We start from the raw sequence: 14,366 nt of genomic DNA on the forward strand, positions 1-14,366 counted from the left end.
AACGGGGAAAAACGGGGAAAGAAACGGGAAAAAAAAAAAAGGGAAAGAGGAGGCGGCCCCTCCCCCGCGGCGTGCGCGCTGCGTCAACGCGCCGTGCGTGCTGCGTCATCATCCTGCGCCCGCGCGCCCGCGTTGCTGTGGCAACCGGAGGGACGCTACGCGCCGGGGAAGGCGGGAGGGGCGTGGGGCGCCCCCTGGCGCGGCGGAGGGAGCGGCGGGGGCGCCTTTTATGGAAGGGGCGGGGCTTGGGGCGGGGCTATGGCCAGGCTCCGCCCACTCGCCGTGACCCTCGCCCCCCCGCGCGGGAGTCCGGCTCTGCCCCCTCGGGGGTCCCGCAGCCCCCGGGATCCTCCATCCCCGGCGATCCCAAATTCCCCGGGAGTCCCACACCTCCCCGGGGGTCCCACATCACCAGGGATCCCACAGCCCCCCGGGGGTCCCACGTCACCAGGGATCCCACAGCCCCCCGGGGGTCTCACGTCACCAGGGATCCCACAGCCCCCTGGGGATCCTGCGTCACCAGGGATCTCACATCTCCCCCGGGGTCCCACAACCCCCCAGGATCCTCCATCCCCGGGTATCCCAAATTCCCTAGGAGTCCCACATCTCCCGGGGGGTCCCACATCACCAGGGATCCCACAGTCCCCCGGGGGTCCTAGATCCCCAAGGGTTCTCCAGCCCCGGGAATCCCACATCTCTGGGAATCCCTCATTCCCAGGGATCTCTCATCCCCCATGGATGCCCTATCCCCAGGGGTCCCTCATCCCGCCGGGAATCCTTCTGGGATTCCCTTTCTCTGAGTATCCCCCACCCCCAAGGGTACCCCATTCCCCAGGATTCCCCATCCGCCGGGAATCCCTCATTGGTCGGGATCTCCCATCCCCAACGGCCCTTCCATCCCCCAGAATCTCCCTTCGTCTGAGGATCCCCGACCTCCAGAGATCCCCCAGCCCGCGGGGATCCCACATTCCCCGAGAATCCCCCACCTCCGTGGTCCCCACAGCGCACCGGGGGCCTCCGGTACACCCTGGATACCCCGGGAGCCCCCACCGTGTATCTGCCTGGGCACCGCCGGGGTGGCACCGGGGCGGCCTCGATGTCCCCGCTCTGCGCCCCCCGAGCAGCAGCACCATCCGCCCGGCTCCACCTTAACCGGAGCGGCCGCGCCGCGCTGCCCGCGGCCGGGCGGCTCCGCGGGAGCGCAGGGGCGTTTATCTCGCCCGGGATCAGCCAATATTTGTGGTCACGTCAGGAGAACGAGCCCATCCTCGCTCCGTGCTCCCGCTGAGCCCAGTTCCGCCACCCTGCTCCGCTCCCTGGCCCCGGCGCTGCCGCTGGCTCATCCCGTTCGGCTTCTCGGACACTGCTGGAACCCCCACGCTGTCACCCCCCGCCACCGGCAATGACGGTCACCGTGGCTCTCCTGCTCCTGAGCCTGCTACGGGTGGCGGCTGCCAAGGGTGCGTGGTGCCCGGCCTGCGGGGTGGCCGCGCTGGCCCCCGGCACGCAGCGGGACGCGCTCCTGGCGCTGGCCAAGCAGAGCATCCTAGCCAAGCTCCGCTTGCCAGCCAGGCCCAGCGCCCCCCAGCCTCCGGCCCGAGGGGCCCTGCTGACCGCGCTCCGCAGGATGCGAGCGCAGCGCTCGGACACGGCCGCCACCCCAGGGATGCTCCGGGACGGCCGCGTCCCACCCCTGCGTCCCGGGATGGGGCTGCAGGAATACGAGATCCTGAGCTTTGCTGAGTCAGGTGTGTACGGATCCGCATCCTGTGGGTGGGGGGCATGGAGGGAAGGGAGGTCGTGAGGAGGTGGGAGTGCACGGGGTGGAGGGAACACTGCTGGAAGGTGCAAGAGGCTCCCGAACCTTTGTATCCACATCCCAAGCGTGTCCCAAGGGAATCACTCACAGAGGGGATGTGCAGAGGTGGCAGGGTGGCACAGAGCGCAGATGTGCTGCTGTGTCGTGTCACCTGTTGCCCACTTTGGCTGAACCGTCCCCCTTGTGCTGGAGGTGGAGGGGTCAGATGGCCATGTTTTCTGAAATGGGATTTTTAGCCTCGATTTCCTGCCAGCCCATAGCATGTGGACAGAGCTCCACAGCCCACTGCGCCTCCACGTCCCACCCAAAGCAGTGGGTGCCTCATTTCACTCCAAAATCTGCTGCTTCTGGGAGGAGAGAACTCCCCAAAACACACTCAGGGCTCCTGACAAGCATCACCGGAAAAAGAGAATCCCGCTTCTAGCTGACAACTTTCCTTGGAGAGACATAGACTCGCCACCCCATCCCACAGAGCACCCTGCACCCTCACTTTCCCAGACCAAATTCCACGTGGTGAGGTGGGGGTGCTCCACTCCTCTCGCAGGCCCCGTGTCCTCAAAGCCCTTCAGGGACAATGCTGCTCCGCGGCACATTGTGTTCCCACACTGCAGGACAATGGGGAGCTGTCTCCTGGCTTGGTGGAATCCAGCCAGGGGGTGAACCCAGGCTTGGAGCACGGGGAGGGGGTTGTGTCCTCACAGGCAGAGCTGTGCCAGGAGCCCCGAGTGCTCTCATGGCCCCGTCAGCCCTTTCTCGGCCAGGAGGAGCAGCAGCTCTGCAGCCAAGGAAGGAGGGAAGGCTCCGGGGAGACCTCAGAGCCCCTTCCAGTACCTACAAGGGCTCCAAGAGAGCTGGAGAGGGACTTTGGGCAAGGTCCTGGAGTGTCAGGACAAAGGGGAATCTTGGAATGTGAAGGGCTTCATATTGGAAAAGAGGAGATTTAGATGGGATTTTGGGAAGAAATTCCTCCCTGTGAAGATGGGCACAGGTTGCCCAGAGACGTTGCCCCATCCCTGGAAGTGTCCAAGGCCGGGTTGGACGGGGCTTGGAGCAACCTGGGATAGTGGAAGGTGTCCCTGCCCATGGTAGGGGTGGGAGGAGGCGAGTCCCTGCTTTGCTTCACTCCTGACTCTGCTCTTGGTTCTGTGCGCAGGATCCTCCACTCCCCGCAGTGTCCACCTTCATTTCCGCTTCTCCCAGGAGGTGGCCGGGAGCACTGAGATCCTCCAGGCCACCCTCTACCTGTTCTGGGCAGCCCCCAGCCCCGGAGCACAGCCCATCACCATCAGGATCCTGCAGCCAGACCCGGCAGGGCCAAACATGACAGTGGCCAGCGAGACACAGCTGGAGGTGCAGAGATCCGGCTGGACCACACTGGACATTGGAGCAGCTGTCCGGAGCCTCTTTGGACAAGACATCCCACGGCTCACGGTGGAACTGGAGGTGCCAGAGGACTGGGGGTCCCCGCTGCCATCTGACCACAGTGATTCCCACTGGCCATTTGTGGTGGCCCAAGCCCAGGCCAGGACACCCCACCGTGTCCATCGTCGCGGCATCGATTGTGGCGGGGACTCACGGATGTGCTGCCGCCAGGAATTCTTTGTGGACTTCAAGGAGATCGGCTGGGAGGACTGGATCATCCAGCCGGAGGGCTACCACATGAACTACTGCGCGGGGCTGTGCCCGCTGCACATGGCCGGCGTTCCCGGCCTCGCCGCCTCCTTCCACACCGCCGTCCTCAACCGCATCAAGGCTGCCAGCGCCACGGCAGCCGTGAACTCCTGCTGCGTTCCCACCCAGCGCCGGCCCCTCTCGCTGCTCTACTATGACCGGGACAGCAACATCGTCAAAACCGACATCCCCGACATGATCGTGGACTCCTGTGGCTGCACCTGAGTGTTGCCGGAACGGGCGGGAGGCCAGGACATGGCAGTGCAGGGCTCCCTCCTCCTGGCTCCTGGCTGGGAGGCAGGAGCTCTGCCAAGGGGGTTTCTCCTCCTCAGGGTGAAGCATCAAGGGTGATGCTGAATGTGCAAGTCCCCTCCTCTCTCCACTCCCACATGGCTCTTTCCCCCTTCAGATCTGCCCGTGGATTCCTCTCACAGCCCCTCAGACTGGCTCATGTGGGACTCCAGAGCCTTCTCCTGCCAGATCAGGATGGTCCCGCTGCCATCCCAGCCCAAAGTCGTGGTGCACCCTGGTTGTGGCTACACCAACACAGGACCCACCAGTGGCCATGCTGAGCTGCTGGGGCTGGCGAGGACAGAGGGCAGGGGTCATTCCCATGGCCCCACTCAGCTGGACACATGGCTGAGCAGGGAGAGGAAAGGGAAATCGATCCCAGTGGGAGGAATGTGTCCCCCTCTCCAAGCACCCCAGCTACCTGGTGTCCAATAAAGACTCCCAGCCGTGGTGTGTGTCCCTGTGTGTGTGCCCTGTCACTCACCAGCACGTCTTCGGGTGCTCCTGGCATGGGCAGCCCTGGGATGGCACTGGACAGACCCGTTCTGCCACTGAAAACCCAGGCAGTGGGACTGGGCATCTCCACACTGCTCCCAAAGCCCTCCCATGCTCCCTGCCCCTCGGCTGCCTTTCCCAGGGCGATGGGTGGGGAAACACGGCATCGGAGGAGGGGTGGTAGAGGTTGTCTTCACAAAAATTAATTTCTGGGCGTAGGCAGCGATATGGGATACACATCATAAGGTCACCCCAAGACAATGGGGAAACCCTAATTCATCCCAACCAAATCCAGGGCATAGCAGGGGAACCCACTGGGCACAGATTTGTAATTCCCACCAGGAAAGGCGCCATTCCTTGCTTGGGCCGAATTTCCCATTCCACCAAAACCACCTGTATTTGGCCACCCCTCTCCCAAATCAAGACAGAACCGAGGAACACTTCTGCCTTTTGAAGTGGACAGACTTTGGGGCAGCCTCAGCACCCAGAAACCCCCCCCAAACCCCCTCGCCCCACTGCAGAGCATCCCCTCAGCACATCCCTGGCCTGCAGCCAGAGCAGCTGTCCCCCCCCGCTGCCCCTCGCCAGCCTGGTGACAGCAAAGTGGGACATGTCAGGGCCGTGAGAGCGGGGGGCAAAGGGCGGCTCCAACACTTCGGCCCCATTACGTAACTGCGCGTTCGGGTTTCTCCACCGCTCCCCACGTGTTCCCTGTTTGCGAGGACTGGAGAAGAGGGCAGAAGGTGCTGGGGTGGGACATTGGGGTGGGGGGTCCTGGGGTGATCCCTGAGGGGTGACTTCAGTCTTGGGGTCCACCCAGCAAGAGCTGACGACCAACCCCAGAGGCCGGGACAGAGATGATGTGGGCGGGGAGGGGGTTGGCAGGGGGAGGAGCTGGTGTCAGACCCTCTCCCCACCCTGCTTTGCATCCACTGCCCACTCCAGGATGATGAGCTGTGAGCAGTTCTGGCTGGAGCCAGGGCAGGACGCACATTGTCCCATGTGGAGAACAGATGGAAGAGCCAGGAGCAGGTGACAGTGTCTGGAGCAGGTGACAGTGTTTGGCCACACGCACACACCCTGTGGCAGGTGCTCCCCACGGAATGGGGACCCCCATGGCCCCAGCCAGGTGACCTCAGTCCTGGGATCCACCTGCAAGGGTTGACAACTGACCCCAGAGGCTGGGACAGAACTGATCCAGGTGGGGAAAGGGTCAGAAGAGCAAGGAGGTGGTGTCAGACCCTCTCCCCATCCAGCTTCACGTCCTCTGACTGCTCCAGGATGAGCCCCAAGCCATGAGCAGCTCTGGCTGGAGCAGGGTTGTCCTGGAGGACCTCTGACACCTGGAGAAGGGATGGAAGGGCCATCAGCAGGTGACACCACCCACATTGTACACATCCTCCCACCAGCCCTGATGGGGCAGGGACCCCCTTCTCCCCAGATCCAGGTGTCCAGGTGCCTCCAGGACTTGGACCCAAAGCGTTCCTGCCACATGGGAAGGGAGGAAGGCTCGAGGATTGATCCTGTCTGGCATCCAAGGCCACTTGCGCAAACCCAAAGAGGGTTTGGTGTTTGTTTTTTGCCTTCTTTTTCCAACGCCTCGTTTCACTGTCTATATTTATTGAACAAACAGCTTCCCTGGAGCCAGGGCCAAGCCTCCTGGGATGCAGCAGCTGTGGGCACGCAGGGACTGGGAAAGGGGCAGAAGAGCCGTTGGCTGGTCCTGTGGCCCCACAGACCCCTCAGCTCAAGCAGCACAACCCTGAGAGGCTGAGCTGGGGCTTGTCCCACTCCCACGGGAAACACGGCACCTGGATGGACCCGACAGCCCCTTCCTCACCCACAGCACGGGGTGCTCAGGAATTCCAAGGTGGCACTTCCCACCTGGGGAACTCACAGGGTGAGGAGGGTGCAATCAGGAAAGATTCCCTGGAGCCAGGGATCGTCCCTCCCAACCATGACACTGCTCTGCTGGTATCCCCTGATCCCTCAGGAGGCTGTGGAAGGGGTGGCTCAGGCCTGGTGATGGGAAATTGTCCTGTTGGGACCAGTAAGGCCAGTGGGGAGCCCACCCTGCAGCCCCCAGCACAGCAATGCCACGGGGACACGGCATCCATGCAATCAGCCGGGATGCAGCTGTGACACAGATGGGGACAGATGTGATGTCCCTCCTGCCTCCACTCCAGGAGGGGACAGATGTGCTGGAAGGACCCTTTGCCAGTATCAACAGCCCCTGAAGCAAAGGTCCAAGCGCACAGCGCCAAGTGCCCCTGGGCAAGTCCAGCTCCCGGGAGGGGTGGGAATTTCTGACAGTCCCTTCCCTTGCCTTGAGAAGAGTTAATGTTTAATTCTCAGTCTCATGGCCCATTCCCAGCCAGCGGCACCACTGTGGTGACTGGTGCTCTTCTCCCAAGGAATGAGCAACAGGGCAAGAGGAAGTGGCCTCAAGTTGTGCCAGGAGAGGTTTAGATTGGAGATTAAGGAAAATTTCATCATGGAATGGGTGGTCAAGCCCTGGAACGGACTGCCCAGGGCAGTGGTGGAGTCCCCATCCCTGGAAGGGTTCCAAAACATGTGGATATTGCAGCTGGGGACATGGTTAATGGTGGCCTTGGCTGTGCTGGGTTACTGGTTGGACTCAATGATCCAGGCTTTTCCAGCTTTAATGATTCCATGGTTCCATGATTCCATGATTCCAAGATTCCAAGATTCCATGATTCCATGATTCCAAGGTTCCATGGTTCCATGATTCCATGATTCCAAGATTCCAAGATTCCATGATTCCATGATTCCAAGGTTCCATGATTCCGTGATTCCATGATTTCATGATTCCATGATTCCATGAGCCATGCTCAGGCGTTGCTGCACGAGCTCTTGGGGGGTCCCGGCTCAGCCCAGCCAGTTGTCACCTCCGGGTCAGGTCACCAGGTGCCACGTTCGCCCCACCGGCCATGGGGTCAGAGGCCCCGGAGCCATGTGTGCACCGGGTGCTGGGCCCAGGGGGACTTTGGGGGTATTTTGGTCAGGTCAGTCCCTGGGCTTTGCTTTCTGGGAACCGCTTAATCAACAACACAATTATGCAATGGGTGCAAGAGCCGCCACGGCTCCGTGCTGACCCCTGCCCTAGATCCGGGGGCCGGAGCGTGCTGGGGGGCACGCAGTGTGAGGGGCATGGGATGCTCTTGCTAAGCTGGAGATGGAGTGGGGGTTCATTGGAGTGCTGCCTCATGCAGAGGGATCCGGGCAGGTTGGACAGGGTTAATCCCTTTGGGGACACCCCACTGCCAGCCTGGAATGGAGGGTGGGTGTGCTGGAGAGTCCCTCACCTGTTCTGTCATGCTTTGTCTCCTGTTTCCTCCACCCCTGCGCTGATCATGGCTCTACGATCTGGCAGGGGTGGGGGAATTCAGCACAGCAGGGCGATGGGTACGGGGGTGCATAAGGAGCGTGTCCAAAATGGAGCAGGTGTCCAGATATTTGGGAGGGAGCCTGAACGTGTGTAAGTGCATATCATAGAATCCAGGATGGTCTGGGTTGGAAAGGACCTTAAAGATCATCCAGTTCCACTCCCTGCCATGGACAGGGACACCAAGCCCTGTCCAGTGTGGCCTTGAACACTTCAGGGATGGGGCTTCTCCAAGCAATCTCTGCTCGTGCCTCACCACCCTCACCGTGAGGAATTCCTTCCCAATGTCCCATCTAACTCTGTCCTGTGTCAGTGGGAAGACACCACCCCTGGTCCTGTAAGAAGTCACTCTCCATGTGGGAGCATCTTTGCCGGTGAGCACGTGTGCCCTGCACCTGGCTGGAAGTGCCACCTGCTCCATCCTGCTCCATCCTGCTCCATCCTGCTCCTGCCTGCAGCCAGGGCTCCCAGGCCCTGTGGGATCTGTGCTCCCAGGCCAGCCTGTGCCCACTCTTTCCTCTCTGTTGACATTCCTGGGCTATTCTGGGAGCTGCCAGCAGGCCCGGCCAGCTGAGCCCTTTGTCCCCTTGCTCCGTGGTTGCATCACCTCCGGTGGGTGCTTTTTCCCAGACAGCCCACTCTGTTTACATGGCACCTCTGGCTTGGCCAGGGCCAGGGGCTCTGTGTGGTCAAGACCTTGGAGTCGGTGCATGGCGCGGTGGGCACAGGACATGCCGGAGCTCTGGCCTGGCGGGGCTTCAAGTTCCCTGGCTTCCCTGCTCCAGCTGGGCTCTGCCGATCCCCCACAACGTGGCACCTTGCATCACTTTCAGGAGGTTTCTGCCAGTCCCTGCCCTGCCTCAGTCTGCACATCCCGCTCCAAAGAGTCCGAGAAACATCTTCAGGTTGATGTGACACTGGCTGTCACCTCCTGAGTCCTCAGGACACACAAATCCGCTTTTTATTGTGTGAGGAGGAGGGAACGCCGTGTATGCATTCACTGGCCCTTCCCAGCTCTGCCTCGGGCTGAGGATGGACCAGGTGGTCCAAGGGGTGGGCTCAGATCCCCAAACCTATCACTGGTGGGAGTGACAAAAGCCCAGAGACGTGACAGTCCCCAGGAGCTGCAGGGTCATCCCAGGAGCCCCTGGATCCCTGCTGAGTCCTCTGTCAGCACCCAACGGGACTGTCATGGCTAGGAGGGCTCGGGGGTGCCCAGGGGGCAGTGCCCAGGCTGGGGGCAGGTCTGTGGATCCATGGATGGGCAGCTGAGCTGGGATCTCTCTGGCTGGCTGCTGGGGCTCCTCCACCGGCCAGGATTTAATCCAGCCCTCACTCCCCGAAGGTTTTGGAGGATCCCACTGCCCGTACTGGGGGGCTGGCCGGGGTCCCTCTTCCCCGCGGGCAGATGCCAGGGTGACCCGCAGGCAGAGCCCAGGGCACAGAGAGCCCCTTGCCCGCACAGCCCCTCACGTTCCACTCTCTGCGCACACCCGCGTGAACCTCCCCAGTATCACCCCTCACTCGTGTTCAGCCCACGCGTGCACGGCGGGGGCCGGTGCTCGGTCCCCCGTGGGACTCCTCCCGCAGCGACCCGACGGGTGGCGGGGACCGGGAACGGGGGAGGATGGGGGGGCTGCTCACCGACCTCCCCGCGGGGAGGCGGGGGTGGGGTGCTAATCCCCGTAATCCCCGACGGGACGGGACAGGCAGGTGCGGCGGCCAATGGCGGGGGGGGGGGGGGGCGGCGGGACCGCCCCCGGCCGCAGGTGCCCAAAGCAGGCCGCGCCGCACCGCTCCCGGTGCCGCTCCCGTCGGCGCTGCTCCCGGTGCCGCTTCCGTCCCATCGGCGCGGTCCCGTCACGCCGTTCCCGCTCCCGTCCGATCGGTGCCGGTCCCTCGGTGCCGGTGACGGTCCCGCCCCGTCAGTGCCGCTCCCGGTGCTGATCCCGTCCCGTCCGGTGGGCGCGGATGGCGGCGCGCGGCGCGGGCCCGTGGCTGCTGCTGGCCGCGGTTCTGTGCGCGGCGGCCGAGCCGCGCTGCCCGTCGTGCCCGGAGGGCGCGGAGCGGCGGCTGCTGGAGGAGGTGGCCAAGAAGCAGCTGTTGGAAAAGCTGCGGCTCCGCGATCGGCCGCGGCTCGCCCACGCCGTGCCCCGCGCCGCGGTGGCCCGCGCCCTGCGGCGGCTGCAGGCGGGAGGCGCCCACCGGAGCCCCGGGGTTACCGGCGAGGAGGAGGAGGAGGAGCAGGGCTACGAGATCATCAGTTTCGCGGAGGCAGGTGGGTGCGCGACCCCCGACGGGGCGCGGGTGAGCCCGGTGAGCCCCGGGGCGAGGGGTCCGTGCCCTGCCGCGCTGGGGACCCCCAGGGACGCGCAGCCCCGCGGGGTGCGGGGACCCGGACCCACGCGGGCTGTGGGTAACTCTGGAGTCACCGCACTCGTCGCGCATCAGTGACATCCCCGCTGCGCGGGGGCTCAGCCTGGGAGGCGGAGGTGCCCCCTCTCCTGCTCCTGCCTGTTGGGACCCTGCGCCCTGAGGGGCTGCAATGACCCCCCAAAACATGGGGCTCCCCAGGGTGCCTGGGACTCCCGAGTAGCTAGAGATGGGAGCTGCAGGATTAGCTTGGGGGGCTGGAAACACTTTCCAGCCTCACCCTGTGAAGAGGGGCCAGGTGAGAGCAAGCTCCCCTTCTGCACCCCTTCTGCCAGGCAGCGTGGGACAGCCCCCCATTCCGGAGGTTGCATTCCCAGGGCAGGTTGGAGGACAGATGAAGCTGGAAGTCTTTACTTGCCGGATGGCCGGGGAGCATCCCTCAGCGCTCACCTTCTCATGCCTTTCTCCCCTCAGATCTCACATCTCCCTCCAGTCTGGGGCTGCAATTCCAGTTCAGCCAGGCGCAGGACCAGGACATTCGCATCCTGCAGGCTCAGCTCTGGCTCTACCTGCGAGTGCCCCGGGCCGGCCTCACCCTGAGGATCTTCCTGGCCAGCGAGGCCGGGGCCGTGGCGCGGGGCAATCGCACGCTGCTGGGGGAGAGGCGGCTGAGCACAGCGGACAGCGGCTGGCTCTCCTTCCCCCTCCTGCCGGCCCTGCAGAGCTTCTTCGGGGGGCAGAGCCGGACCCTGCGGGTGGAACTGGAGAGCTGGCGGGACGGGAGCAATATCATGGCACTGGTCAATGCCAGCTGGTCCCACCAGCCCTTCCTGGTGGCCAAGGTGAAGGTGAGGGAGCCCGAACACCACGTGGCCAAGCGCAGCCTCCGCTGCAGCCAGAACTCCAACCTCTGCTGCCGCAAGGATTACTACGTGGACTTCCGTGACATCGGTTGGAACGACTGGATCATCAAGCCCGAGGGCTACCAGATAAACTACTGCGTGGGCCAGTGCCCTCTGCACGTGGCCGGCAGCCCTGGCATGGCCTCTTCCTTCCACACGGCCGTCTTCAACCTTGTCAAAGCCAACAACGTCCGGGCGTTGGGGCATTCCTGCTGCGTGCCCACGCGGCGCCGGCCGCTCTCCGTCCTCTACTTCGATCGCAACAGCAATATTGTCAAGACTGACATTCCCGACATGATTGTTGATGCCTGTGGCTGTAGTTAGGGCTGGGGGAGCTGTGCTGGGACCCCCCTTCTCCTCTGGTGGAGGGGGAAGGAGCTGGAGAGCTCCGTGAGCTGGAGTCAGCCCTCGGTGCAATGGACCCCTTTGGAAAGGTTGGGAGGGAGAGGGTCTTGTCAGGGGGAGCAGGGAATCTCTGGAGAGTGCCCGGAGCAGGGGTCTCTGGGGACATATGGGACCGAGCCAAAGCCACATTGGTCTACCCAAGCCTGGGCTGTGGGTGTTGTTGACTCTGGACATCCCTGCCTGCGCTGTCCCCAAGCTGATCCCACATTCCTGGTGGTCACATTCCCCTCTGGTGTGGGGGCCCCACTTGGTTCACATTCAGTGTCTGATGAGGGGTTGGGACGTGGCTTTCTTGGGAGCAGAGTGGATGCAGAAACGGAGCTGCTTCCTCCAGGCAGGAAGCTGGAGGACAAGGCAGTCCCGCTTGTTTCCCTACTGAGCAAACCTTCCTGCACCCAGTTCAGGCCTGGTTTTGGGGACAGATGGAATGGGGCACAGATAACAGGCCTGGGAGAGGGGGATGAAGGGTAGGACTTCCTCAAGAACCCCAAAACAGCAGTGACTGGACAAAGTTCTCTGATCCCTGGAGGGCGTGGAGCTGTGAGGGCCAAGCTTCCAGGTCCTGTGTGCTTTTCCTTTCCTTGGGTTTGTGCTTTCCTCCCCTGTTCCCACCCCCAGCCAGGTCTCCTCCAGCCTGGTGCCTCCATGAGGGGAGCTCCAGCTGAAACTTTGCCTTCAAGACCACACTCAAGGTACAGATTTGGTTTATGCCGCTGGCTTTGCAGCTGTTCCTACTTTCTCAGTTCCTGCAGCTGTTGGGACTCGCTGGTGCTCCATCCTCTCTGCTGAAGATCCCCCTCTGCCTTCCCCTTCCTCGTGCACCCACATGGCCTCCACTTTAATTTATTATAAAACGTTTTGGTGTGACTTTCGGAATAAATGGGTGGAAATGCAAGATCCAGGCTCTGGCTGCTTTTTCCTGGGACCACCTGCAGGGATGGGGTGAGGGAGAGAGGGTCCTGCTTGGCCAGAAGAGTCCAGATCCCTCAGGCACTGGGGCTGGAGTAGCACAGGAGCTGCATGGCACTGCCATACTGGAAGCTGTGGGGAGCTGTGGGCTTCGAGGGGCTCCTGGCATGCTCACAAGGCCTCTGCAGGGGGGGTCTTCCCTGCAGATGGGGTTCCCAGGAATCAAGCAGGGGCTGGGAACCAGGTCCCACCTCACTAGGGATTGGAGAGGGGTGGGAGCATCAAAGCTGTGTCCCAGCAGGGCAGGCACTGGGAGGCATCACCCAGCTCGGAGATGCTCTTCTCCACCTGGAACAATCCCAAGTGGAACTCTGGTCGCTCTGGCTGCAGGTGGGTGATCCCAATTGCTGAGCCACAGCCCACCCCCAAATCCTGGGCCCCACTGCAAAGAACCTGACCATGTCCCACCTCCCCAGTCCTCCTCGTGTGCTCCCCCAAACATCACCCAGTGACCCCAGTCTCAGCCCCATCCCAGACAGAGGCTCGGGTGGGTGACGGAGAGTCTCCTGCGGAATTTGGGGTGAGATGCTCCTGGAGTGGGAGGCAATGCTCATCCCGCTGAGATTCCACACGCTGGCCTGGGTCCCTGTTGCGCAAGCGCCCGCTCAAAGCTCAGTTTGGGGCTGTTTTATCTGGGGACAAACCCCCTCGATTTCCCAGCTTGGCCCTGCCAGCGGCCAAAGGGCAGCTTTCATCAGCCAGTGCAGCGGGCATCCCCCCAGCACCTGGGGCACTGTGGCCACCACCGCACTCCCAAAATATCTCCACTGTGGGCAAAAGCCAATGGCACCTGCAGGACACCTCAGCCTCCTGGGCGCTCCCACACCCCCAGTCCGTGTCCTGGGAGCACGTGCTGCCCTGCACACGCTGGGAGCTGGATCTCTGGGAAGCACACGGGGATGTGTGTGGTGTCTGCAGAGTCACCCTGTTCCCCTCCCAAATCAGCGTTCCAGGAGGGAACGCATCCAGCCACGTGGAGCATCCCACCAAGACACCACAAACGTGTTTTCTGTCCCCAGCAAGGGAAGTTTTCCTTTGTTTTCTCCATGGCAGTGAGCGTGTCCCTGTGTGGAGGGGGGTGTCCACATGCGTGTGCACCGTGTGCTGACTCACTGACACACTGACACGCTGCCCCCGCACCGAGGTGCTGAGCTGGCTGTGGTGGCACCGCTAAATCCCTAATCTGGGGGATCATCTGGCCCTGCTCTGAGCTGCTTTGACTTTCCCAAACAGGAGACCGGGATTATTCGTGCGGTGGGGGATGAGGCAGGGTAGGGGTGTGGTGGTTGAGAGCTGCTCCGAGGGCCTGCCCAGGTGTTGGTTACACCCAGGGGCTCGGAGCTGGTGGCAGAAGGGACCTGGGACAGTCTGGCCATGCAGATGGTTCCGTGAGAAGAGGGAGGCGGGCTCGGGGCAAGTCCCCAGACCCCAAGCAGCTTATCCAGGGTCACACTCATCTCAGAGTAAAGCTGCTGAGCAGCTTATGCCTGTTACAAAACAGAGATGGAGGCAGCTCCTCACCTGCACCACCCCCTCACCTGCACCCACACCCTCGGCCCTGCTTCGTGGCCGCTGTGGCAGGACTCGAGCCATGGCAGACTCTGGGGGCACCCCAGGACACCGCTGGCTGTTTCCCCCTCCTGCTAGAGGAAGGGGTTGACCCTGCAGCCATTGTCATCTCCCGTGTGCTGGGGGCTCCCTGGGGAGCAGAGACCCCTCCTCACTCTCGCTGTGGTGGGAAGAAGCTGATCCCAGATAAGGACAGTGGGGAGGGAAACTAAGGCAGGGAATGGATTCTGCAGGCCACGGCTGGGAGCTGAGGGGTCCTGAAATCCTGTCACTGCAGTCCCTGTGTTGCCCCTCTGCCCCGGGGGTCCCGGAGCTGCGGCACCGTGAAGATGTGAAGCCGCCCCCGGTGCGCGATGACACCCGGGGACAGGGGGAGGCTAATGCCGGGGACACCAGAGCTCCTGGCGGGGTAATCCCGGTAAGCGGCTCCGGGGTCAGCGGGGCTCGCCCCGGTCACGGGCGGCAC

At 62.9% G+C, this 14,366-nt stretch overlaps 2 protein-coding genes across 2 annotated transcripts; both read left to right on the forward strand.

Annotated features, from left to right (window-relative positions):
* The first annotated feature begins 340 nt into the window (after positions 1-340).
* LOC121672123 (inhibin beta C chain-like) lies at positions 341-4,231 on the forward strand. Its single transcript, XM_042044642.1, is given in 4 exon segments — positions 341-1,312; positions 1,315-1,401; positions 1,403-1,748; positions 2,973-4,231. Coding segments are annotated over 4 exon segments (1,392 nt in total). The 5' UTR covers positions 341-1,096; the 3' UTR covers positions 3,716-4,231.
* A 5,097-nt stretch (positions 4,232-9,328) lies between these two features.
* On the forward strand, positions 9,329-12,257 carry LOC121672124 (inhibin beta C chain-like). The gene is made up of 2 exons (XM_042044643.1): positions 9,329-9,960; positions 10,530-12,257. Exons 1-2 carry the CDS (start codon positions 9,654-9,656, stop codon positions 11,279-11,281), a joined length of 1,059 nt encoding a protein of 352 aa, XP_041900577.1. The 5' UTR covers positions 9,329-9,653; the 3' UTR covers positions 11,282-12,257.
* Positions 12,258-14,366: the final 2,109 nt, after the last annotated feature.

Source organism: Corvus kubaryi, unplaced genomic scaffold (assembly GCF_017639235.1).
Source record: "Corvus kubaryi isolate FWS band 111438036 unplaced genomic scaffold, C.kubaryi_AGA036_p1.0 37949, whole genome shotgun sequence".
NCBI lineage: Eukaryota > Metazoa > Chordata > Aves > Passeriformes > Corvidae > Corvus > Corvus kubaryi.

Bases quoted from the DNA above. Each gene is read 5' to 3' on its own strand.
- LOC121672124 (XM_042044643.1), top strand. From the start codon at position 9,654: ATGGCGGCGCGCGGCGCGGGCCCGTGGCTGCTGCTGGCCGCGGTTCTG. The intron at 9,961-10,529 runs GTGGGTGCGCGA...TTCTCCCCTCAG, and splicing joins CATCAGTTTCGCGGAGGCAG to ATCTCACATCTCCCTCCAGT.